The sequence below is a fragment of the Giraffa tippelskirchi genome, chromosome 4 (assembly GCF_054371585.1).
Source record: "Giraffa tippelskirchi isolate mGirTip1 chromosome 4, T2T-mGirTip1v1.2.pri, whole genome shotgun sequence".
Classification (NCBI taxonomy): domain Eukaryota; kingdom Metazoa; phylum Chordata; class Mammalia; order Artiodactyla; family Giraffidae; genus Giraffa; species Giraffa tippelskirchi.
This window is the reverse complement of record NC_137278.1, coordinates 34,740,002-34,765,235: the sequence shown is the minus strand read 5'-3', so window position 1 is coordinate 34,765,235 and position 25,234 is coordinate 34,740,002. Positions and strand designations below refer to the sequence as shown.

At 46.2% G+C, this 25,234-nt stretch overlaps 1 protein-coding gene across 1 annotated transcript in view; it reads left to right on the top strand.

Moving 5' to 3' along the window:
• ALK (ALK receptor tyrosine kinase) overlaps window positions 1-25,234 on the top strand; it is a 759,079-nt gene that overhangs the window by 669,947 nt on the left and 63,898 nt on the right. The window contains exons 10-12 of the mRNA XM_081484296.1: window positions 2,965-3,059; window positions 3,231-3,359; window positions 24,310-24,472. Coding sequence (XP_081340422.1) covers window positions 2,965-3,059; window positions 3,231-3,359; window positions 24,310-24,472 — 387 coding nt within the window. The remainder of the gene's footprint in view (window positions 1-2,964; window positions 3,060-3,230; window positions 3,360-24,309; window positions 24,473-25,234) is intronic.

The window sequence follows — 25,234 nt, the reverse complement described above, 5'->3', positions numbered from 1 at the left end:
AAGGGTAACAGGGATTCTGGCCCTCGCCCTCATGCTCCACAGGTACTGGGTGTCACTTACTTGCTGGGGCATCCCAGGCCCTCCCGGCAGGTACTCCCATGATGCAGCTCAGCAGTGAAACCAGTGCCTGACCTGGCCCCTTGGCCTCTGGAGGTCAGACTAGGAGATGATGACCAGAGTGGAAAATTGGAAAGGTGGACGGAGGACCCCTTTCCCACTGCTGTGCGGGAGCATCAGGCAGCTTGGCATCCCTGCTCTTCCACCTAGGAGCAGGATTCTTTCCAGTCATCCTCTCCAAGTAGATCTAAGTCCCTGTTTTCTTGCTGCCTTGGAGCTGTGTCTCCTTCACCTCTGGAACTACAAGACTGCCCTATTAGAGCACTTGCTTGTCACTTGAGAATCATGGGTCTGGCTGTGTCTGAGGGTTACACAGGCTCTAGTCTAGAGTCTATCTATACACCATGTCCTCTGGGGAGATCCAGGGAAACCATAGCTCTGACCTCACCAAGACTCTTGGAGAAACCCAATGCAGGTGTGTGAGACCTACAGGCCTCTCACCATCTTTTCCTCCTTTCACACCCTTCACTGGAGCTCGGGGGGCCCTCTCCCACTCTGACCCACCCCCCAGTCCAGCTCCTCTCCTGGAGACCCCCTCCCCTCACTGCTCTCCATCCCCATGTCCACATCTTTGAGTCCTTTCCTTGCTTCAGAACCAACCTGAAGACTACCTCCTCTGTGATGTGCTTGCATCCCCCCAGCCTGGTGGAATGCCTCCTTCCTCTGAGCTCTCAGAGCATCTTACCTGCACCTATTGTATGGTATTCACCTCCTTCTAACTGATTCTACACCCTTGGTCTCTCCACTTGTCAAGAGGCAACTTGAAGGCAGCATTCCTGTCTGATTTCTTTTAGAATCACTTAGAGATCTAAAGTAGGACCCAGTGGGTAGACATGAGAGGTGTATCTGAAATGAAAATCCTTTCAGTAGGTGCTTTTCAAGGTCATAATGAAAGATGCCTCTCAGGGGCAAGTACCAGGTGCCAAAAGCTGACCAGATAAGTCAGGTGGCTTCATGTGCTGCCCACACCTCATGCACAATCATTCAGCCCAGGTGTCCCAGAACAGGCTTTGGGGATCCTCCACTGGGCATGCATCTTTCCACACTCAGCCAACCACCAACCCTCTTCACGTATCTATCCTAATGGGGCTTGTGACCCCATCATGGGCAGTATGGCCTGAGGGCACTGTAGGGTTGGCCATGAGTACAACAAACTTGGTCATTTCCTCTTTAGAAGTGACCAGATAGAGACCCTCTAAGTCTGGCTTTCAAATAAGAAGGACTGTTTGTGAGTGAGCAGATTCACCTGACAAGTGAAGGCATAGATGGAGTTACTGTGGATAAATGCATATTTAGATAAAAGTTTGCCTTTGATTTCAAGTCTTTCTCCCACCAGAGACAGTAATTCTTCTCTGAGCCCAGCGTCTAACCCTTCTGCATGTGGAGCAGAGGTCATCTGCTCATGGGCACAATGAGGGCTTCCACCTCTGTGGCCATTCACTCACTAACTGACTACTCTGCTTTAAATCTCTACAGATTTGGCTATTTTAAATGTTTCATATAAACGGAAAAATGTATATGAATAGGGTCATGAGGTCTTTAATTACCGTCTGGCTTCTTTAACTTGGAATAAAGGTTTTGAGATCCATCTATTTTGTCGCCTATAACTATTGTGCATGTGCTCAGTCACTCCACTTGTGTCTGACTCCCTGAGATTCCATGCACTGTAGCCCACCAGGCTCTTCTGTCCATGGTATTCTCTAGGCGAGAATTTCAGAGTGAGTTGCCATACCCTCTTCCAGGGGATCTTCCTGACTCAGGGATTGAACCCATGTCTTCTGCATCTCTTGCATTGCAGGCAGATTCTCTACAACTGAGCCACCAAGGAGGCCCCACCTACAATTATACCCATTCCTTTTTATCAGGGATAGTTTTCCATTGTATGTGGTTCATCCAGTCACCAACTGATGGGCACTAGTTGTCTCTCTTGATATTTTAACATCCACGCCAGAGGCCTTGCATGTTTCTGCAGGTCCTCAAGGGCTGACTTTGTGAAAGGTGGGAGGGTTTTTAAGTTCTGAGGAAATTCACTTTACAGCAGGTCAGGCCTGGCTGACTGAAGACTTCCAGGAGCATGACTTCCCAGGAAACAAATGAATGAAAGGTATTTTCCGTTTATCAGACTCTAAAGCCTCCCCTGGCCACAGTCCCAGGATCTGACCATCCAAGGCTGTGAAAGAGAAGGAAAGAAGCAGTATCTCGTGGGTTTACTGTGAACACCTACAGTCCATTCTATACTGCTTACAACACCCCCAAAGATCATAGTCAAATCACTTAATATTTAGCAATCAGTCAGGCACTGCACAGACCAACCCCAGTCATCTCTGATCGTGAACAAGCCCCAGGTTTCTCGAGACCCCACTCTGTGCGAGGAGTTAACCCTTCAGTTGCTGGATAATGAGGAATCCAGGGGAGGCAGGGGCAGAGCAGGCTACCTGAGGTAATCAACAAGCACAGGACACATGGGGGACAGGGGCCCTTCTCAGTGGTCACAGAAGCATCTCAGTAGCTTAATAATGGCTTCAGCTTTGCCTGTGAGTACCAGAAGATATGGAGCCCAGCCCTTCCATCCACCCTGTCCACACAGAAAGCACAAACAGTCTCCTCAGACTATCGGGGAGTCCTGGTCTCAGGCCCCAAGCCCCACATTTCATTAACCTGCAGAGCAGTCCCTCAGAGAGGGAAGTGCTCTGTGCTGGAAAAGTAGGGAGACACTGACAGCTCCCCCTCACCACCTCCCTGGGATTAGGTAATCTGGGTCTTCACAATTAGATTTGGCAGGATATTGAGTCCTAAGATGCGACACACCCTCATTGTCCCTCACACATTTTCTCGACACACATACAGGTTCTGGCTACAGATTGTCGCATGGTGGGGACAAGGATCCAGAGCCACAGTGGCCTTCGACAATATCTCCGTCAGCCTGGACTGCTACCTCACCAGTGAGTTCTCCCTGTCCCTGGCACTTGTCCCCCAGCCCAGACTACCCCAGCCTCGCCGTCCCTCCTCAACCCAAGCCCTCGTCTCTCCCACCTTCCCTGGGGCATGCTCCTCCCTGTCCCTTAAACCAAACCTCCCTTAACTCAGCCCATGGGCTCTTCTCTACTCTACAGTCAGCGGGGAGGACAAGATGCCACAGAACACAGCACCCAAGTCAAGAAATCTGTTTGAGAGAAACCTGAACAATGAGCTGAAACCCTGGGTGAACCCATCAAAAGAAACCCCCATCTTTGACCCTACAGGTAAGAGTTCAACTCACATATCTGAGTGAAGTAATTTTTTGTTGCAAAGAGTAGAAAAAAATACATGCTGTAATTGGGGTGGAGAGCTGTGTTTAAAGAGTAAAATGGTCAACCTTTAGAAAGAACATCATCTACACCCTGGTTAGTGGGCTCCAAGAGGAAGCTGTTTCTCTAGGAAAATAGAGCTTCTGGAAGTTGTGCAAAGGAGCAACTGTCCTCCATGCCGGGGAAATACCCAGGCCCCAACACAAAAGAGAGAAGCAAGCTGGTATCCTTTTCTCAACTCAGTCCTTCGAAACCACTCCACACTTACTGAACAAAGCAAACCTTCCATTGATTTCTCCTCATAAAGAGGGTTGGGCCCAAGGTCAAGGATATCTGTTGCACAAAGGCAGACTAGCTCATCAGTGGTGAAACCCATAAAGCTTCAGGTTCCGTGCATTTCCCCAAAGCTCAGCTCCCCTTTGAAGCTGTTTGATTCAGCCTCCCATGGGCTGGAAGACCTCTCGTGGGCCCTTGCTGCTTCAAACACAGGGGTCTTCAGCATCTGGCCCTAAACCATGGATGTGACTTCTCAGCTGTTCTGTACCAGGAGGAAGTCTCTTGGAATCAGTCTCCAAACCCAGTACGAGGTTGGTTAGCAATTGTTAGTTAGATCTGTGAGCCCAGGCCCACAGAAGTTGATGAAGGCCACCCGGCCCGACACTAGCAGGTCGAGGGAATCACCCAGGGGGGGCTGGTGCATGGAGCTGTGAGGCTCCATCCAGCATGAGTAACTCGGAGAGGCAGGGGTACAGCCACAGTCTACCCATACTCTTTTTCCTGTAAAGGTAATTCTGTATTAAGATAGCAAGAGATAAATGATAGTCTCTAATTTCTACTTTTAATGTGAAATCTTTGTTGAGTGCAAAGTACAGAAAAAGAAAGTAAAGGCTATGTCTTTTCACTAAATTCATTGACCCTCAACTTATTAAACAAATATTATTAGCTTTGCTTTGTCTTTGAAGAAAGAAACCCTTTCCTTTCCTCCTCTTAAAATGCTGTCCCAGGATTAACTCTCATCCGTTCCAGTTCCCACCAGGTCTAATCCAGCCACCAAACCAGAGGAAAGAGTTTGCTGCTTTTCCCATCGCCTTCCCCCTTTCCTCCCTTCACCTGAACTAGAACCTCAAAAAATCTTGTCTTTTTTTTCATGCACCAGGGAACCTGGTCTCCTAAACCATGGTCTCTACTTCCCCTTCTTCCCTGTGGTTAGCAAAAACATCTAACATGATGGGGGCAGCTTTCTATTCATCGTTCAACACCCTCCCCGCCCCCCATCCCAGTGACTCACCTCCATAGCCTTTGGTTAACCACTGCCTCCCTGCGATAAATACAGGACATGCCCAGCAAACACGACTGCAAGCCCCACTTCTCATCACCACCAGCCCTGATTACATAGCAGGGGCTCCAGAGACACTTATCGACTGACTGTGGGCGATTGCTGCTTGAGCACAATCCTCCAATGTCAGCAGTGGCTTCCTTGCAGCCAGCATTTAGGAGGCAGCCATCCACCCTGCCTGACTCCCAGGTTTTTTGCCATGTAACTCCCACTGGCCCTAAAAGGCTGATCAATAAGGGTCTGCCCAGTGGCCGCTCAGACTAATGAAACCTCGCAGTGGCTAGAAAGCGGCAGTGCCTCACCACCACCTCCAAATAAAATTAGGAGCAAGTGGATGCCTGAGAGAGTGGAGATGCCCAGGGCTGGAACACAACCATCTTCGGCTGCCTGACCTCAGCTTCAGGGCAGGAGTGTCAACAAGTGGCTGTGGATCGGTGTTCTGTCTCTAGACCCCTTCCAGAGTGACGCCAACTCAAAAGGAAGAGGACACTGAGGCAAACACGTTCCCAGCAGCCTTAGTAGCCTCCTCAGGCAGGTCTTAGAGAACCGAACAGAGCCTGTGCTTCCCCAGAAGCCCTCTCCCACCTCAGGGAGAAACTCAGGTGAGCGAGGAGCTGAGGCGGCTTCCTGACACCCCTTCCCAGCTGGGTTCCTGTAGCAGGAGGCATCTCCCCATCTGATGGGCCTGCCAGGGTGAGGGTGTCTGTCTTTATCTGGAGGATTAATGAGGGGAGAGGGAGCAGGGCCTCCTTTCCCCACCTTCTGCATGACAAGGTCCACTGAGCCCTTTGGAGTAGCACGTAGCCAGGACCTAGCTTCATGGTCAGGGAAAACAGGCCACCGACAGGGTTCATGTACAGACCCACCCTCTTGGCTTTCATGTAACCACCCCCCACAGTTCTTGCACACTTCCTCTGTGGGCAGTCCAGACCCAGGTCAGGAGCTCAGAGAGCTCACAGTCTAGAAGAAGAGAGCACAGAGGACAAACACTGGAAAGATTTGTGGAGCTCAAGGTGCCCACAGCGGGAGAAGTGGTGAAGAAGAAGGGACCTGGAGGGGGAAGTGTAGGCAGCTCCCTGAGAGGCCAAGGTCAGGGCCACAGCCACTCAGTGATAATCACCCAGCAAACGTTTGCCTGGCACCTCCCATGCCCCTGGGGCTGTGCAGCTCCAACAGCAAAGAGGGGAACCAGTTCTGGAACTTCTGGCTCCTGGAGAGAGGGCAGCCAGTGAACCTGCAAGTCACAGTCTGCAACGTGAAGCTTGTCAATTGAAAAAAAATGCAGAACATTTTATTTGGAGCAACATGAGGACTGTAGCCTGGGAGACAGCATTTCAGATAGCTCTGAGGAACTGCACTGAAGAGGCAGAGGGTCAGTGTATATGTGATTTTGGTGAAAGGGGGTACATGCAGTTGGACACACATTTTTGCATAAGGTCACTGCTAGGCTTGTGAAGGTTACTGGTAGCCACAAGGAGTAGATGTCACCATGAAAGATTTTAGTGCTTTTTTTAGATGTGATGAAATGCAAGAATTGGGCTCATAAAATCTTCTCCTAAAAATACCTAACTATCTGATGGCCTGTCCTGCCACTTTTTCCAGAGCACAGAGTGTCTCATTCTTGATCTCCACCCTGAACTCCTTTCAGGGACTGTTAAAGGTCAGCAGTTGCAGCAGCTAGTGATGTGATCCTTGTAGAGGTAGATGGCAAGTGCCAATTTGTAGATGACAAGCTTAACCTAACTCAGAGTTTCTACCCAGAGAGGGACTCTGGAGAGAAAGTAGGGGCTGAGGCTGGAGGGAAAGAACAATCAGTGAGTTTGCTTGCCCCTGGGCTGGGGAGGCTCTCGTACACTGACTCCTCTAGCCCTCCTTCCAGCCCAGGGCCCACTGCTGTTGTTAGCACTTCAGGGATAAGGGAGGTGATGGGGAGGAACATAAGCGTTCCACACAGCTGGTGGGAAAATGAGCCAGGATGTGGCCCTGAAGTCTGCATCCTTCAGCCAACTGAACTACTTCGGGTATCCAATACCGTCTCAGAGATCAACGCTCTACATGGAAAAGAGCTGGGAGAGCATCCCAGACAAGAGGCCCTGTATGATCAGTAAACAAACCAGCTCCCAGCCATCCCCGTAAAGGACGGAGGAGGCTGGATAATAAGATTTTCTCCCCAAAGTTCAGCGCTGTCAGTTTCTGCTCAACTGGAACAGAGGTGGCTGGTGGCATTTCAACTCTCCTTCTGGCAGGCAGTAGAGCAACTCCTGGAAACGCAAAGGCCAGTCAGGTCTTCCAAAAACCATCACTCACAAAGCTCCCAAAATTCTAAACACTCCTCACATCCACCAAGCCAGCCCTTCCCTCTGACGAGGGCCTGACCCTCTGGGTCTGGGGGTTCCTCGCCCCCAGCCCATGGGGCAGAGCTGAGCCACTGGAGCATCCAGGCAGGAAAGAGCCTGTCCAGGTGCTTCACAGAACCTTCTCAGAAGCTTCCGAGTCACTTCAGCTAATCAGATGAAGAAACTGGGAGAGAAAATGGGGCAAGTATTAAGGCTGGGAAATTACATTTGTCAGCTTTGCACATACAATTACACTATCCAAATGGTTGGGATAATGCAATCATGGGTGCACAGCTCTTCTCTCCCTCCCTCTCTCTCTGCCTGCTCCCCACCCGGCAGTAATGAACATTAGGGGTGAGGAGGTGCAGGCAGGCCCTGTCACCTTCTCTCTCTCTAAAAGCCCAGGTAAGGACAGGCAGGATCCCCACCCGCCCCCTGCCCCGGGCCTGAGGACCCTGCCTCAACTTTCTAACCTATCTCTCCTCCTGTGAGCTTACATGTTGTGTAGGATGGCAGGATGGAATCATCTCAGTTTATATGAGAACCAGCCCAACCCACAAGTATCCATAACTTGCAGAATCCTGGCTTCAAGCCAAAGTCTTGCCTCTGAGTTGGCTGGTGACAGTTGGTTTACTGTTTTCTGAGTACACATCTCTTGCCAAAGGTGGTGGGAGGAGGGATGGAAATTTAAAAGGAGTGGAAAAGAGCACTGGACCAGTAGTCAGAACCCCCAGCTGGCCTACACTTGCTGGCCTCCACTGTGCTCCTGGGGCAGGGCTCACCTCTCCTTGGCCTTCCGTCCCCTCATCTGATGGCTGATGCCTGTCAGCAAAGCCCCAAGTAACAGCTGGTGTTTGCGGGGCCAACACAAACACAGACAAAGGCTAAAAAGCTGCTGCATTTAAAAGTCAAGGTTAAAGTAGACTGTGTCCAGGCCCCTCGTCACCCCTAGCTCCGTGGTTCTACGGGCTGAAGGGACAGAGTATAAGCAAACCAGAGCTCACTAACCCATGACATTGCTAACGTGCCCAGAAGTGAGGGTGACAGACTGTCCACACACATGCTCCTATGACTCAAGAACAGATGCCAATTCCAATGAGAAAGTTTTATGTGTTTCACATAAATTGATTGGGTCTATTTCTGCTAAACGCATTATCCATTCACCACAGAACAACTATTAGAGTTAATAGAATTTGTAGCTAGAGCCATTATGCTCCAAGCAAGCCCTTCTGGGGATGACAGCATTATTGGAAGGCAGGCTTCACAGGGCCCGCCTCCCTCACTCAGAACTGTCTTCTCACTCACTGGGGGTCTTTGTTTCCATCAGAGACTTCCACACCCCAGCCCTGCAGGCCCAGTAAAGAACACATATCTAATCCAGTTCCAGAAAATCCTATTGTCTTATCACCTGTGGGCACTGCCGACAACCTCATGCCAGGCTGGAGGCAGAGACGAAGCTGGGACCCCTGTGTTAACTGCGGCTCTTTACCATGTGCCAGTTTTGAAGGCAGGAGGCCCCCAGAGAACTGGGAGGGAGGCAACAAGTAAGGGTAGAAGCCCAGTCACTCCAGGGGGACCCCCGATTAGACCCCTGGCCTCATTGCATCGTTAATGGAAAATAACCAGTGACCATCTGGGAGTGCACGAACGTAGAAGCGAGCAGGTCGGCTGTCGGGGACCTGATCCAGCCCAGGGTTTCTCCAGGTGTGTTCTCACATCATCTGTTTCATTCACCTGGCAGGGTGAGGGGGGACCCGTGAGTGCTCCTGGTCAAATGCAGATTCCTGGGCCCGGCAGACCTGTAAAATCATCATGTCTGAGGATGAGAGGGCAAACTCTGCCTTTTCAACAAACTCACAAGGAAATCCTGGTTTAAAACAGAGTTTAGGAGCCCCAGACCACAGCCTGACATCCTAGGTACAGATGGGCATGAATCTGGAGACGGAGAGGAGGCGGGCTCAGAGCCACACAGCCCGCTCCGAGGGTTTAGTTCTCAGAGAGCAAAGGCCTTGCTTCCTCTGTCTCCTCTTCACACAGCAATAATAACTACGATCCTGAGCACCGCCAGGTGCTGGAAGTATTCAGGACTCTTTCATATGCATTATCTCATTTGCTTGTATGATAATATTATCCCCCACTGACAGTTGAGGAGCATGATGTCCACAAAGAGGAAATAACTTGCCCTAAGTTATACCAGTTGTGTAAAAGGCTAAAGAATGTTTCTTTAAAATCATATGAAAAATAGTTTCCTAAGCCAGATAACATTTGGAAGGGCAAAGTTTCCTTAAAGAAACCTTAGAAGGAATCCCATTGTTGAGTGGGTCTTCTGGAGGAATCTCTCTTCTCTGAAACACCCTGAACTGAAAATGTCAGTTTTTGTTTAAACAGAACATACAGGCATCTTCACTAACATTCAGTGAAGCAGGCGTACTTCACTAACAAAACAGTGCAGCAGGAGTACAATGCACTCCCGCACATGTAAGAAAGCTGATCATTGCAGCTAATTGGCGTCTTTCCGTGCACCCCAGCCTTCATGGGCGCACATGAAAGGCGCTTCTGTCAGCACTCGTTCAGTTGGGGGGAGCACCTCTTTGAGAGCTGGGCAGACTGTAGATATGATCCTTGGAACCCCTTTGGTCACTGGCCATCTCCCTGCTCAGCTGGCCTGCTGTTAAACCATGTGCTGCGAGTTCTCTCATTCACTAATTTTAGATTACCACCTATTTATAGCGAGCGTGCTGTGATGACGCAGGAAGCACAAGCCCTAACAAGACCCATGGGTCCCAGTCACTGCAGCAGCTTCAGCGCCCTTCCTATTAGGCTGTCATGCTTCATTTGGGCACAGGCTCCCTTCCCCGGGAGCCAGCATGGCCATGCTCCAGGGAGACAGGTGGCGTGGAACTGACTCGGGACTCGGGACTCATGATCCCTGCTACTCAAGTCCCTCCCAGAGCAGTCAGCATCCCCAGAAGGTGGCCGACACCAAGGCCCAGGGGCTGCTTGGTGGCTGAGGGAGAGGCAGCACTTCCGCAGGGACCTGGTGATGGTGGAGGGAGGCATCAAAGCTGGATGAGAGGCTGAGCTCCCTCCCTGGGCAGCAGAGTCTCATGGGTTTGCAGACGCCCCTTTTCCTCTGCGCACCTGTGTCTCCAGCTACTAAGTACTCTTGGGGTCACTTACATGATCCTTACAGCCTCTCCCTTCACCCAGTCCCCCAGGATAGATACCACCATTCGGGTCCCAACTCTGCCACTTACGTAAAGCCATTCCCTTCTCCTTCCTGTGCCTTTGTTTCTTCACATTAAAAAATGGAGCTTATGCTCTTTGGGTTTCCATCGCATACGTCTGATGAAAGGTTCGCAGGAGTGAATCAGTTTCAAGGGCTTAGAGAGGCACTTGACCCAAAGTGCACTGCATGAGCCGTCGTGATTTTCCCATTCTAAAACTCAAGAGACATAATCAGAAGGGTTATATCGCCTGCCCTACCAGTCAACTGCAGAGCCAGGGTTCCCACTAAGTCAGCTCACCCCAAAGTCATCAGCTTCCATGCCCATTAGGAGCAATCCCAAACACCACCCAGCTGCTGACCACGGTTAGGGAGATGCTCCTGTTACATCCAGATAGGCTACATCCATTTTCTCTTTCCACTCGGAGATGCAACTGAGTGTTCAACACAGAAGACATCATTGCTTTCTAGTTAATGTGTTCACAGAGCCCTGAATCTCAGTCCCAGGGGAAAAAAAAGTCACACGAAGCTGAGTTTAATTTAACAAATCTGTATTGGTGCCTGTGCTGGGTGCCTCGGGGCCTGCAGCTGGGAACAATCCAAAGTGCCCCTGATGGAAAATACACCACCCAGAGCTGGGCCCACATAAGCCTGACAGGAAGCCATTGCTACCCCAACACAGGGAGTCTCCAGGTCCCTTTCCAGCATCCCTTTCTAAGCACAGCTAGTAATCAGACTGGTCCCCCAAGCCCCGGCTCTGACTTTATCCTGCCCTGTGGTGCAAAGGTCTCTATCCAAGATTGGAGCATTGCCAATTATGCTGAACTGAGCATCATTTTTGAAGAGAAATCCAGTGTCCGTTGAGAAAGCAACAAATCAGTAGTGGACTTCATAACTTCCCAATAACCTGCCGACCCTGGGCCCCACTGGGAAATAGTGCAGTAGCATCCAGCTCTGACAGACTCAACAACGCTTCAGGAACCTCCAGTCTAACATGATGGGCCGGTTGGCATTATAGCGAAGCTGCAGACAAAATACCTTCACACCATGTCGTGGCCCGTCTAGCAACAGAGAGGACCCATTGCCTTTCCCTCTCTTCTTGGCTGGCCTGAGAAACCATGTTGTTTTTTCCCATTTGTTTCAGTGAAAGGTTACATAAATGGGAGCCAGTAAATGATCTGGGAGCTCCAATCGCAGCACGCATTAGGACGGTTTAGCTCTAAGACCAGCAGGACGCAGAGGCCCCTCCATCAGCGCAGGTGCATTAAGCGCGTGTTATTTGGGAAGTGCACTTTTAATTATCATCCTTCCCTCAGACTTGCTGGTTCTGCCTGCAAAACAACCCCACGTCCCCTCGGAGCCTATTCAGCTCTTTGCTTTTTGCAGCAAAGCTTCAGTGATCCTGGACAGAAAGACTTTTTTTAAAATTTGTTTGGGCACAGAACTGGACAGAGAAACTATGATAAGAATGGCTGAAATGCTAATGCTAGGTCCCAAAAGTCAGCTCCTCTTTGCCTGCCCCTCCATTGCCAAGAAGTGGGGCCACCTTAGCCATCACTGATTCAGGGAAGAGAGAGAGGGCACAGAGAACTCAGCCCAGCCAGTGTCCTCCAAGCTGAGTACTCACAGAAAAGATGAGGCCAAAGAAAGCACTGGCTTCTGGGGAGGAATTTGGGTTATGCAGATAGTTATCTATTGCTCTGTAACAAATTACCATAGACATAGTGGCTTAAAACAACACATATTTATTATATCAGTTTCTGTGGGTCAAGAAACCAGGTAAAATTTAGCTGAGTCCTCTGCTTCATAGTTTCTCATAAAGTTCCGTAAGGTGTTCACCAGGGCTGGGTCTCATCTGAAAGCTCAACTAGGGAAAGAATTACTTCGAAGTTCATGTGGTTGTTAGTAGTTCCTGGAGAAGCTGTTGATGAGACAGAGAAAGAGAGAGAAAGAGATAGGGAGACTGCCAGCAAGATGGAAGTTACAATCTTATGTCACATAGTCATGAAAATAATATCCCATCACCTTTGCCATATTCTTTTGGTTAGAAGCAACTCAAAGTCTTGCCTGTACTCAAAGGGAGGGGGTTATGCAAGGCTGTGGCAACCAGGAGGTAGAGATCATTCAGGCCCCCTAACAGCCTACCTGCAGTGGCTTTTGTATGTGGGAGAGCAATCAGTCACCAGGAAGCTCTGAGAGTTCATTGTGGATTCTGATGGGCCAAAATCTTGGCAGCAATCTTAAACCTCTCTGTTCAATATTACATAGACACTCAAATATCACAAAGTACCTACCAGTGCCAGTCCATGGCAGATAGAAAATGAATCAGAAAGAATCCTAGAGACCGTGGTTCCAGCTAGGGGACTTCAGGAGAGTCAAATATTCTCAGCCCCAGTGTTTTCTTTATCCCTAAAGTAGGGATAATAATTACCTGCCACAGTTCTTTCTCAGAGCTGGCTATTGTGGTGAGAAAATGAGATCATTTGCTTTGAAAGGTATAAAAGAATATACTAATATCAAGTGTGTGACATTATTATTAACATTAGCAAACTACATTACAGAAAAGATTGGGCCAATTCACTTCTCCTTCATAGATTGCCTTCTATACATTTTCAGTGAATTTATAATCCTCCTCCTCCACCTGTGAGCTGTGCAGTCTTTTTCAGTTCCGTTCAGTTCAGTCGCTCAGTCATGTCCGACTCTTTGCGACCCCATGAACCACAGCACGCCAGGCCTCCCTGTCCAGCACCAACTCTCGGAGTCCACCCAAACCCATGTCCATCGAGTCGATGATGCCATCCAACCATCTCATCCTCTGTCATCCCCTTCTCCTCCTGCCCTCAATCTTTCTCAGCATCAGGATCTTTTCAAATGAGTCAGCCCTTCGCATCAGGTGGCCAAAGTATTGGACTTTCAGCTTCAGCATCAGTCCTTCCAATGAATACCCAGGACTGATCTCCTTTAGGATGGACTTGTTCAAAAGCATCAATTCTTCGGCGCTCAGCTTTCTTTAAAGTCCAACTCTCACATCCATACATGACCACTGAAAAAACCATAGCCTTGACTAGATTGACCTTTGTTGGCAAAGTAACAACTCTGCTTTTTAATATGCTGTCTAGGTTGGTCATAACTTTCCTTCCAAGGAGTAAGCGTCTTTTAATTTCATGGCTGCAGTCACCATCAGCAGTGATTTTGGAGCCCAGAAAAATAAAATCAGCCACTGTTTCCACTGTCTGCCCATCTATTTCCCATGAAGTGATGGGACCAGATGCCATGATCTTAGTTTTCTGAATGTTCAGCTTTAAGCCAACTTTTTCGCTCTCCTCTTTCACTTTCATCAAGAGGTTCTTTAGTTCTTCTTCACTTTCTGCCATAAGGGTGGTGTCATCTGCATGTCTGAGGTTATTGGTATTTCTCCCGGCAATCTTGATTCCAGCTTGTGCTTCCTCCAGCCCAGCATTTCTCATGATGTACTCTGCATATAAGTTAAGTAAGCAGGGTGACAATATACAGCCTTGACGTACTCCTTTTCCTATTTGGAACCAGTCTGTTGTTCCATGTCCAGTTCCAACTGTTGCTTCCTGACCTGCATACAGGTTTCTCAAGAGACAGGTCAGATGGTCTGGTATGCCCATCTCTTTCAGAATTTTCCACAGTTTATTGTGATCCACATAGTCAAAGGCTTTGGTATAGTCAATAAAGCAGAGATAGATGTTTTTTCTGGAACTCTCTTGCTTTTTCGATGATCCAGCAAATGTTAGCAATTTGATCTCTGGTTCCTCTGCCTTTTCTAAAACCAGCTTGAACATCTGGAAGTTCACGGTTCACGTATTGCTGAAGCCTGGCTTAGAGAATCTTGAGCATTACTTTACTAGCGTGTGAGATGAGTGCAATTGTGTGGTAGTTTGAGCATTCTTTGACATTTCACTTCTCTGGGATTAGAATGAAAACTGACCATTTCCAGTCCTGTGGCCACTGCTGAGTTTTCCAGATTTGCTGGCATATTGAGTGCAACACTTTCACAGTGTCATCTTTCAGGATTTGAAATAGCTGAACTGGAATTCCATCACCTCCACTAGCTTTGTTCATAGTAGTGCCTCCTAAGGCCCACTTAACTTCACATTCCAGGATATCTGGCTGTAGGTGAGTGATCACACCATCGTGTGTGAAGATCTTTTTTGTACAGTTCTTCTGTACAGTTCTTTTTGTACAATTCTTCTTGCCACCTCTTCTTAATATCTTCTGCTTCTGTTAGGTCCATACAATTTCTGTCCTTTATCCAGCCCATCTTTGCATGAAAAGTTCCCTTGGTATCTCTAATTTTCTTGAAGAGATCTCTAGTCTTTCCCATTCTGTTGTTTTCCTGTATTTCTTTGCATTGATCGCTGAGGAAGGCTTTCTTATCTCTCCTTGCTGTTCTTTTGAACTCTGCATTCAGATGGGAATATCTTTCCTTTTCACCTTTGCTTTTCGCTTCTCTTCTTTTCACAGCTATTTGTAAGGCCTCCTCAGACAGCCATTTTGCTTTTTTGTATTTCTTTTTCTTGGGGATGGTCTTGATCCCTGTCTCCTATACAATGTCACAAACCTCCATCCATAGTTCATCAGGCACTGTGTCTATCAGATCTAGTCCCTTAAATCTATTTCTCACTTCCACTGTGTAGTCATAAGGGACTTGATTTAGGTCATACCTGAATGGTCTAGTGGTTTTCTCCACTTTCTTCAATTTCATTCTGAATTTGGCAATAAGGAGTTCATGATCTGAGCCACAGTCTGCTTGCTCCCGGTCTTGTTTTTGCTGACTATATAGAGCTTCTCCATCTTTGGCTGCAAAGAATATATCAGTCTGATTTCGGTGTTGACCATCTGGTGATGTCCACGTGTAGAGTCTTCTCTTGTGTTGTTGGAATAGGGTGTTTGCTATGACCAGTGCGTTCTCTTGGCAGAACGCTATTAGCCTTTGCCCTGCTTTGTTCTGTTACTAAATTTGCCTGTTACTCCAGGTGTTTCTTGACTTCCTACTTTTGCATTCCAGTCCCCTATAATGAAAATGACATCTTTTTTGGGTGTTAATTCTAGAAGGTCTTCTAGGTCTTCATAGAACTGTTCAACTTCAGTTTCTTCGGTGTTACTGGTCAGGGGATAGACTTGAATTACCATGATATTGAGTGGTTTGCCTTAGAAACAAACAGAGATCATTCTGTCGTTTTTGAGATTGCATCCAAGTACTGCAGTTCGGACTCTTTTGTTGACCATGATGGCTACTCCATTTCTTCTAAGGGATTCCTGCCCACAGTAGTAGATATAATGGTCATCTCAGTTAAATTCACCCACTCCAGTCCATCTTAGTTCACTGATTCCTAGAATGTCGATGTTCACTCTTGTCATCTCCTGTTTGACCACTTCCAATTTGCCTTGATTCATGGACCTCACACTCCAGGTTCCTATGCAATATTGCCCTTTACAGTATCGAATCTTGCTTCTATCACCTGTCCCATTCACAACTAGGTGTTGTTTTTGCTTTTGCTCCATCCCTTCATTCTTTCTGGAGTTATTTCTCCACTGATCTCCAGCAGCATACTGGGCGCCTACTGACCTGGGGAGTTCATCTTTCAGTGTCCTATCTTTTTGCCTTTTCATACTGTTCATGGGGTTCTCAAGGCAAGAATACTGACATGGTTTGCCATTCCCTTCTCCAGTGGACCACATTCTGTCAGCAGTCTTTTATTTATACGTAAATATGTGCTCTAGGCATATTTTTCCTTATTTTTTTTTTTTTTGCTAAACTTTCAAGCACATTCTAATTTTTGACCTCTTAAAACCAACCGTGTTAAGGGAAAAGGGGGACAGCGTTTTGCATGTTGGATCCTTTTGTTCAATCAGCTCCTCCAACCCAGTTGATCATCAATTTGTAGATGAAATCCTCACACTCTACTTGGGGGAAACATGTAACTTAAGTGAGGACATAGAATAATGCCTCCAGAAAACCCACTTCTTAATACAAATTGAAAAAGGGTTTCTAGTCTTTCAAAGCTTGTCAGAATCTCAGAAATAATGGGGACTCCAGAACTTTCTCCAGGACAGCTTTCTAAACCAATCCAGGCGGTTAGGTCTGAAAGGCCTGATTTGGTTTTTATAGTGAATATTGACAGTGACTTTGTAATAATGTAATAACATATTTTATTCATTTAATTTTTATTTATTATTAAGTGAGTGACAGAATAATCCAAATCTGGGATTAAGGTTCATAAGTAAGGAAAATAAGGCACAGCTTGGGCTTGTCCAGCAACACAACTGAAAGTCAGAAGAGCTCCCTGAAAAAGAGAAGCACTTCTTTTCCTTCATCCAGATTTCTGACTTGGATCCTACTGACTAGTCCACTCAGTCTATCAGCCAATCAGCTCCATCAACCACGGGGCCAGGGGTGTGTCCACACTGCTAAAGAGCAGGATTCGAGCATTTCCTTAGAGACCCACTTAAGCCCACTTAAGCCTCAGAACCAAACCCCTTGTGTGTAACCCCCATATGAGTGAGTCCACAGCACCCATTTCAGTATCCAATACTTTATTAACACAGCTCTGGCCTGGCGCCAACTCGGGAAATAACCAAATTAGCCCCAAGACCTCCCTTAACTTAATTTTTACAGTTCTGCTTTCAGGATAGTGTTTTTCCTGTTACATTTCTTCTCTCATGTGTAACTCACTTTCCCTCAGGGAACGTAGGGTGGCTGAGAACACAAGGAGCCATCACAGGAGCCATTAAAAACTGCCTCAGGTGGCTGGGTGTCAGAGCTGTTTAGGCTAATTCAGTCCTGAAAGCAGCTTTTATCTCAACAGCCCAGACTTGCTGCCTTGTTGATGGGGAGCTGGCTCGTTCCAAGGTTCTTCTTCATGAAGGGATGTCTGCTCCCAGCAGAGAGGGATGTGAACCTCTGGTCTTTGTTCCCTGGGAGACCTCAGCTTCTGCAGGCATCCTGCCCATCGAGAGGGACTGTGTGAGGCCCCTAGGAGACAAGGATGTAAAAGTGAAAAGAGATCATTGTGTGAGCACGTCTAGTACAAAAGACAGAGCTGCTGTTATTATTACCGCTGTTACCCGCTCCTAACTTCTCATTATCAAAACAGAATAAGAGAGAAATGACCAGGAAGCAATGCATGGACAAACAAGGGGTGTATGTGTATGTGTGTGTGTGTAGATGTAAAATAGTTCAGTGTGAGAAACAAGCTAGAACAACATGGAAAATTGACCAAATGAAAAAATGTTGTAAAAAGAATAAATGTGATGGTCTCCTCCTCACTTTTCTCTGTAATCACAAGCCAGTTGTTAAACTTTTCTGCCTGGTTGACCATCTTATGAGATAAAAGTAACAGTTCTTCCCCATTCCCTATCTACTGATCTAACAGTTGATAGATCAGTAGAATCTTAAAAACACTAAACAAACTGGAGAGTGGAAGTGACCCATCAATGTACTGTCATTCAATACATTGAAATAGAGGGCCAAAGATTGCCAGTTCAGTTGGTGAAAAATCACAACAACATCCTTTTTATCTGAGGTTAGAAGATTATTCTAGTACCTTCCACCACCCACCAAATATAAGTATCAAATGTGAATACATTCCAAAACTCTGAAATAAAGATTTTGTGCATCTAGCTGCCCCTCAGTCTAATGCACAGAGATTTTCTGTGCATTCTCACACCCTCACCCAACATTAGATACCAAATAAGACTAATCATAGAACATCCTGAAGACCTAAGAAAGTAAACCAGACAGTAAAGAGAGAAGAAAGTGAGTTAATAGAAAATATTTATGTCTGTAGTCATTTAGTAAAGGGTCAAATAGCCCCAATCAACTTAAGTCCAAATGGCACTATCACAAAGAAGTTAAATTATACTTAGTGGGCTGTATTCAAAGAAAAAAAAAAGGCAGAATATGATGTAACAGTAAGTTATAGACCACAGTCACTGGGGGTGTCCCTGAGATGAAATCTGAAAAAACACCTGCAGTTCCAAGAGTAGAAATAAAGGTGAGGAGCCTGACCAGAGAGATATCAAGTGATTCCTAAATTTAAAAACAATTTAAGGATCCTGGAATGATGCACAGTACCACTGGTGGTAACAGCATAGTTTTTTTTAATCTCTCTGAATGTCTATGCAAAAATTGAGCAAACATATATCAAAACTGAAAACCCATGGATATTTACAACAAAAATTTTTTGGTAAGGTAGTCCCTTCCAACTCCCAAATGCAAGGGAGTGAGGACAAAGCACCATAAAGTGTATGAGTAACTATAGAATATTCTAATTCCATTATCACCTTTGTTCTTGAGAAGCAAGATTCGCAGTGTGGAAAAATAAATACAGATGTAATATAGAAGAGATTAAATTAAAAACCCTCTAGTTCTGAATTTGTAGATATATATAAATATATATGTATGTGTGTGTGTATATACTTATATACATATATATATATATACACACACACACACTCACACATACACGTGTATACAGCCTGTGTATTTCCTAGCTCTGTCCACTAAAAAAGCCTAGAAATAATCAACAACCCACTAGCAATAAGTGTCTATAGCACCCAGATTGTATACCTAAAATGCCTTTTTTCACTAAAAGAAACCAAAGTTTTTGAAAAAATGGCTGAGCCCAGGTCTGGGAAAGGAACATTTCATCACACCAGATAGCAAGGAAGCCAAAGGACACAGCTTAGCTACTAAACAACAACAACAAAAGAAAAAGAACTCAGGAAGCTACCACTCACCAAAAATGTGACAATTTGAGCTATTAAGAAATAATAATTATTAATTAAAACTCAAAATATGTTTAAATTCATGTACTCATAGTGATATACAAACAACTAGTCAACTTCAGAACATGATAGATGACCAATTCATTACCTTGAATACTCCACATAAGGATAAAGAACTGAGCATTTATCTGCCTTTCCTATATGAACTATATCGCTGGGTAACCAAGTAGTAGGTGAGAAGAAGCACCTCTTTAAAAATATATTCCAACTAATAAATAAGGAAAAAGGATATAATCTGAATATCATTATTTTGCAACTCTCAGCAAATAAACATATCTAGGCATTATGCTTCAACAACTGCTAATATAAAAAAAAGACAGAAATAATCAGACATTGATCTGGTATCTGGAAGGGGTTGCTGCTCCATTGTTCAAAGAGTTAAAATGTTTTAACCTCAGAATAGCAGTAGTATGTATATTGTTTTCATTTTGCCCTGATAAGGGGAGCAGCTGGTTAATTTTCATTATGTACTCACAAAAAGGGTTACTTTCTCCAATTTATAATAAAGAATAGCATCAGATACATGTATGGATGGTGAATGACTGTATTTGCTTGGATTTGGGGTAATTATTTAGTTCAATGGGATCTACAGTGGCCATCAAAATGGTTCAGTATGCCACAGCTCCCATGAAGTTCAGCTCAGTCAACAAATACGGATAAAATTCAATTTCATGGATCAGAATCAAAATAGTATAAAAGATCCACAGGAGCCATTGAGCTCACTTCCATGGCACAACCATATAGGCCTTCGACGTGAGGCGGATCTTTATTATTGTGATTAATAGTGATAGTTGAGAACTTATTTTCCTTTGTATCATGCTTTATTTCTTTGCATTCAATTGAGCAGATGAGATGGCTTAGCAACAGTAATAAAACCAGCACAATCACTATCTAGCCTATTTTTTTAACATTGTGCTGTGTATTAGTAATTGATTTGTTTCTTCTTGAAGGATGCTACAATATAGTTAAAATGAAACCCTGTGCTTAATGGATTTTTCTTTACTCAGCTGTCTATAACCAATCAGTATTTTGATGTTTGTGGGTTCTTTACACAATTTAGATGTGAGTGAGTATTAAACTAGGTTTACAGTATGTGGTGTAAGTGAGAGCAAGATAAAGCAGTTCTTTTTCCTCTCTTTCTCTTTTTCTCTCTCTCATAAATGAGTTTTAATACAGTAGGGTTTTTTTGTTTTTTTGTTTTTTTTAAGTTAGAGAAGAGGAAAGAGCCGGGCTTCTTCCCTCCTGTGCTTCCAATCCAGGCTGCTCCTTGGGGGCCATCTAATCCTCCTACAGCTCCATGGAGCCTCAGGGATTAACGTAGACTCTCAGCTGGGGAAATGTGAGGACCCTTGGACTCTCAGATTGGCAGCTCACATCAAGCCCACCTCACTGCCAGTCTCACTATGACCTTGATCTTCCCTTTAAAAACCAAGATTTCACCTCATTGCTTTTTATCCAATTCCTCTCATATGTCTGCTGGTTGATCTTTTAAACACTCCAGTTACTGGACTTCTCTTTTGACACCCCCTGGCTCCCCATGACCTCTCAGGGGACCAGAGTCCTGACACTGATCACCTGCTTTCCCTGGTTTGTGCCTGTGACTCCAAAACTCACACTCTGCTAGGCTAAGCTACTGCAGTACCTTCTAGAACTGAGGGTCTACCTACCACATACCCTGAGCCGACTCACCTCTCCCCTCATGGTGGCCTGCCTGCTCTCTGGGCCTGAGCAACCTTGTTTGGGTTTAACTGAGCCCTGGGCTCATGGACTTATAAGGAAAATAAAACCAGACTCACAGAAAGTTTCCATGAGGATTTATGGTAGTTGTAGCACCTTTTTAAGTCTTGAACTTAAACTCAGAAGATCCATGTTTCACTCCTAGCTTGACTATTTATCCACTCTGCACACAGCAGGCTGGCTATCCTGGGAAAGTTTTCACAAAGTGCAAATATCGTCCTTCCTCCATATGAATCTGAATCTTCAGGGCCCTGGAACTGGTGTTTTTAAAGGTCCTTAGGTGGCTTGGGAACCACTAAATTCAGAGATCTCCAGGGTCGTCCCATCTTGCTGTGGCATTCTATGGTGTCTGTGACGTTCCAGGCAGACGAGCAAAGAGAACCAACAGGATGAAGCTTCAGCAAGGCAAGCCCATGCGTAGCAGAAACAGGACAGCTCTTGTTCAATGAGCAATAAACTCAGAAACCCCATACCCCTAAGAAGTGCTGCTCATGGGACACAGAAATTAATTCCAAACAACCTTGGGCAGATTTATGAGAATCAGAGCCATCAAAGGGAGCAAAGAGGACCTCCATGCCTCAAAGGCTGTGGGCGCAACAGACCTCAACTGGATGAATCATGGGTCTGACCTGGGATGGCGAATCCTCCTTCTGTGGAATCCACTTCAGAAAGAGTTCCTGCTCTGGACCTTTCCATCTGCAGTCGCTGAAAATGAAAACAGAATTTTGTGTATAGAAACCACCTGAGACTAATAATATATGTCCAATGAGTTGGGAAAGTACTGGTCCTTTTATTGAGAAACAGCCTTAGAGTCCCTTCTTTATGGACTGAGGAATATAAATCTTGAGACTGGGTGTCTCTGCTTTCCTACAATCAAAAATTAAACAAGAAGTTACACACTTTATAAACTGTATTCTTTATGCATCTCTAATGCATAATGTTCTTCTAAGCACTTTGTTTAGGTCATCATTTAATACTCATAGCACGTCTAGGTACTGGGTATTGTATCTCCACTTGTTCAGCTTAAGAAACTGAGGTTCAGAGAGGCTACAGAGTTTACCTCGGTTTTCACACCTCATCAGGGGTAAAATCCAATGAGAAAAGTTGGCCCATCTGGATTCAAAGCCCATGCCCCTCTTCCTACTTCATCAGATGCCCAACTTGGCCAGGAAGTAGAAACCCAGCCTCTCTGAGAACATCTCAGAACCTTCAGAACAATGTTAAGCGAGGCTGGAGTTAGAAGAGGTCCTGCTGAAGACAGATGCTCAGGTAGGGTGCCAAGTCCATGCCTTCTTTTAGCTGTCTTCCTCAGCACACTCTCCATGGGGAGAAAACATATTTATATTTATGTCTGAATTCTTTCATTTCTAAGACCGAACTAACTAAATGAACCATCGTGCTCTGCCCTAGATTGACAAGGCTGCCCTCAAACCCAGGTTGCTTGCTATAAGCACAGACTGACCTGCAGAATAGACTTAGAGGAGCTAGAGACCATGGGGTGGAATGGACTTTTAAACCTCTTTTCTGAGCTTTTCTTTTTCTTCCTGCTCCTACCCTCATCCCCAGTTCACTGAGTTTAAATTCCCAAGTGCTGTTGGCAGGGGAATCCATATTCACAGAAACCCTGGCCACATTTCCCATTGTCAGGAACAGCACCAGCCTTGGGTTGTAGGCAGGAGTCAGCAACATAGCTTATTACATTTTTAGAGTTTTAGATTTTATAATAACCTTCCATACCCCTCATTTCCCTGTAATTCTCATACCAATCTAGCCCCTTTCACAGACAAAAAAAGAAGATGATCAAGGTCCCATTATCAACAAGTGACGAGGCTGCTCCAAAGCGCAAATGTTCTTGCTGATTTTGGAGTCCATGACCTTACCACATCTGCCCCTGGCACAGCCCACACATGTAATTTGAGCACTGGAGAGGGTGAAAGGTCAACTGGCCATGACAGCTCTGCTGAAAAGCTTCCAGTAAAGAGTCAGTCCTTTGAATTAACAGATTACCCCTTTCAATGCAAACAGATGAGAAAATTAACACTCAAGCATTCACACCAAAGATGAATGGATTCATCACCTTCTTGCCCTTGAAACGACCTTCAGAAACCACATAGAAATCAACATGTTTCTTTGGAGAAAATGAAGCCAATAAAAGTCCTGAGGGCTCAGTATTGAGTAGCTATGTGTGTGCGTTGGAATCCCAACTAGAGCTTTGCTCTCCTGACCCCGGGCTGGGGCAGCATCACAAAAGCCCACTGCAACCAGCCTGGTTTTAGATTATCAAAACTGCCCTCGTGTAATCTCAATCTGATTACTGATAATTAGCAACCCAAGTTAACCTTTCATTTTTGCATCAAGTTAGTTGAAAGTCATCAAAAGAATTTTATGTTTTAGCGAACAAAGCTATATACACCCAAATTAATTTTTTCATAATTTTCTGTAGGTAGGATTCGACTTCATCTCTTTAAAGGGAAATAATTTCTCCAATCTTATAATGAGATTTTTGTATATTAAGTAAAAGTAACTTTATCAAGAGCACATTTGGGGGAAAAGTTTTTATAGATTTTAAACATGTGAGAATTCCCACCAGGATGAAATCTGACAATTCTCCAAGGTCCAGCCTGACTCAAAGATAAAATGTATGGAAGGAAATGGTCCAGTGGCTATGGAGGGGTGGAGGTGTGCTGAGTATTCCTGAGACACCCTTGGAAGGCCACTGAAGAGCATTGGGTGCTCTGGGTAAGGACAAACCACCAGGCAGTGGTGAGGGGCTTGGAAAAGGAGGACATGCATCAGAGGCACAAGTGATCCATTTCCTATTTTTTACGTTAAATAGAGAGCACAGAGCTATTTCCAGTGTGTTTTCAAGCCCAACCAATGAGGGGAAGGATGACATGGAGCTGACTGCCCAGTTTACTCTTTTGACCTTCTTCAGGCTGAAAGGATCCTATATACAGGAGTCAAGTTAGATCCAGTCACAATAGCACAGACTGAGCACCTCTTGTTTGCCTAGCACTGTCCTGGACCTGGTAAGAACCAGGAGAGGACCCAACCTCCACTCGTGCCTGTCTCACTTGAGAGGAGTCTTCTCTCCCTCCTCAGAACTCTCACGGTGCAGAGTTAGCTGGACCCTTCTGTGGCTCTTTTTCCCTTACTGGCCTGTGTGTTGCATCCCTTTGGGTCTCCTTTTAGTCGCCTGTAAGTCTGTGAAGGCCAGGATCCAGGTCTGCTCCGTGTGTGTGTCTCTGCCTCTGGTCCAGGGCCTGGCACACAGCAGATCCTCACAGAAGCTTCCAGTTTGAATGACTGATTAGTGTTCCTTGCCCCGACCTTGGGGCCATCTTGGAGCAGGGGCTTGGCGCCATGGAGCCAAAAGCTCAGAGGAAGCGAGGGAGACCCCTGGAGAAGGGAGGGCCAGGCCAAGTGAGTGATTGCCTTTCCTCTTGTGTGCAGTTCACTGGCTGTTCACCACATGCGGGGCCAGTGGGCCCTACGGCCCCACGCAGGCCCAGTGCAACAACGCCTACCGGAACTCCAACCTGAGCGTGGTGGTGGGGAGCGAGGGCCCCCTGAAGGGCATCCAGACCTGGAAGGTGCCAGCCACCGACACCTACAGGTGGGTATGGTGGAGGGGAGGGTCAAGGGCAGACCTGCCCTCCTGAAGAGGACTGGGGTCCTGCCTGTGGGTGCATGCCTGACCCGCTGGGGTGCCCAGGCAGGCCAAGGTCCCAAGGCCAGAGACTCTGGCCCACATTGGAGGTGAGGGCTGGAGACAGGGAGACTGGGGATAATGCAGCCTGGCAGGAAAGGTAGCTATGTCCTCTGTCTGCCAGGAGCCCACACCACAGACCATTTGTGGAGATGATATGCATACATGAGCTAGCTTCAGAGCGTTCTCTAGTTTTATTAATAATTATAATGTGAATGGGCTGTTCTTTGACTATTACTTCATGCTGTTCAAATGAGGCAATAAATGTCAAAATGTTTGGGAAACAAAAGTATGATACACATGAAAGATGTTTCTTATCCTTGAGCCTCCTTTCCTGGGCCTTCATTGTTTGCTAGTAAAGCAACTACTCTTGACTTCTCATCCCAGGCCCAACCCCGACCTTAGAGCATTCCACTAGAGCAAGGCCAGGCTGAGGGAGGCCCAACTCCAGCAGTCAGGCAGCTAAGCCAAGCTAATGGCAAGGCTTCTAACCCTGAACAGGCATCGGAATGACAGGAAGGCCAGTTATTTGCGCCAACGATGGCATAATTACACTTCCTGTTTATGCAGCCCAGCCATGTGCTGTGCAAGGCCCAGATTGCTGGCCCTACTCGCAAAGTAAAAAAGTGAAAGTGTTAGTCACTCAATCGTGTCTGATTCTTTGACTCC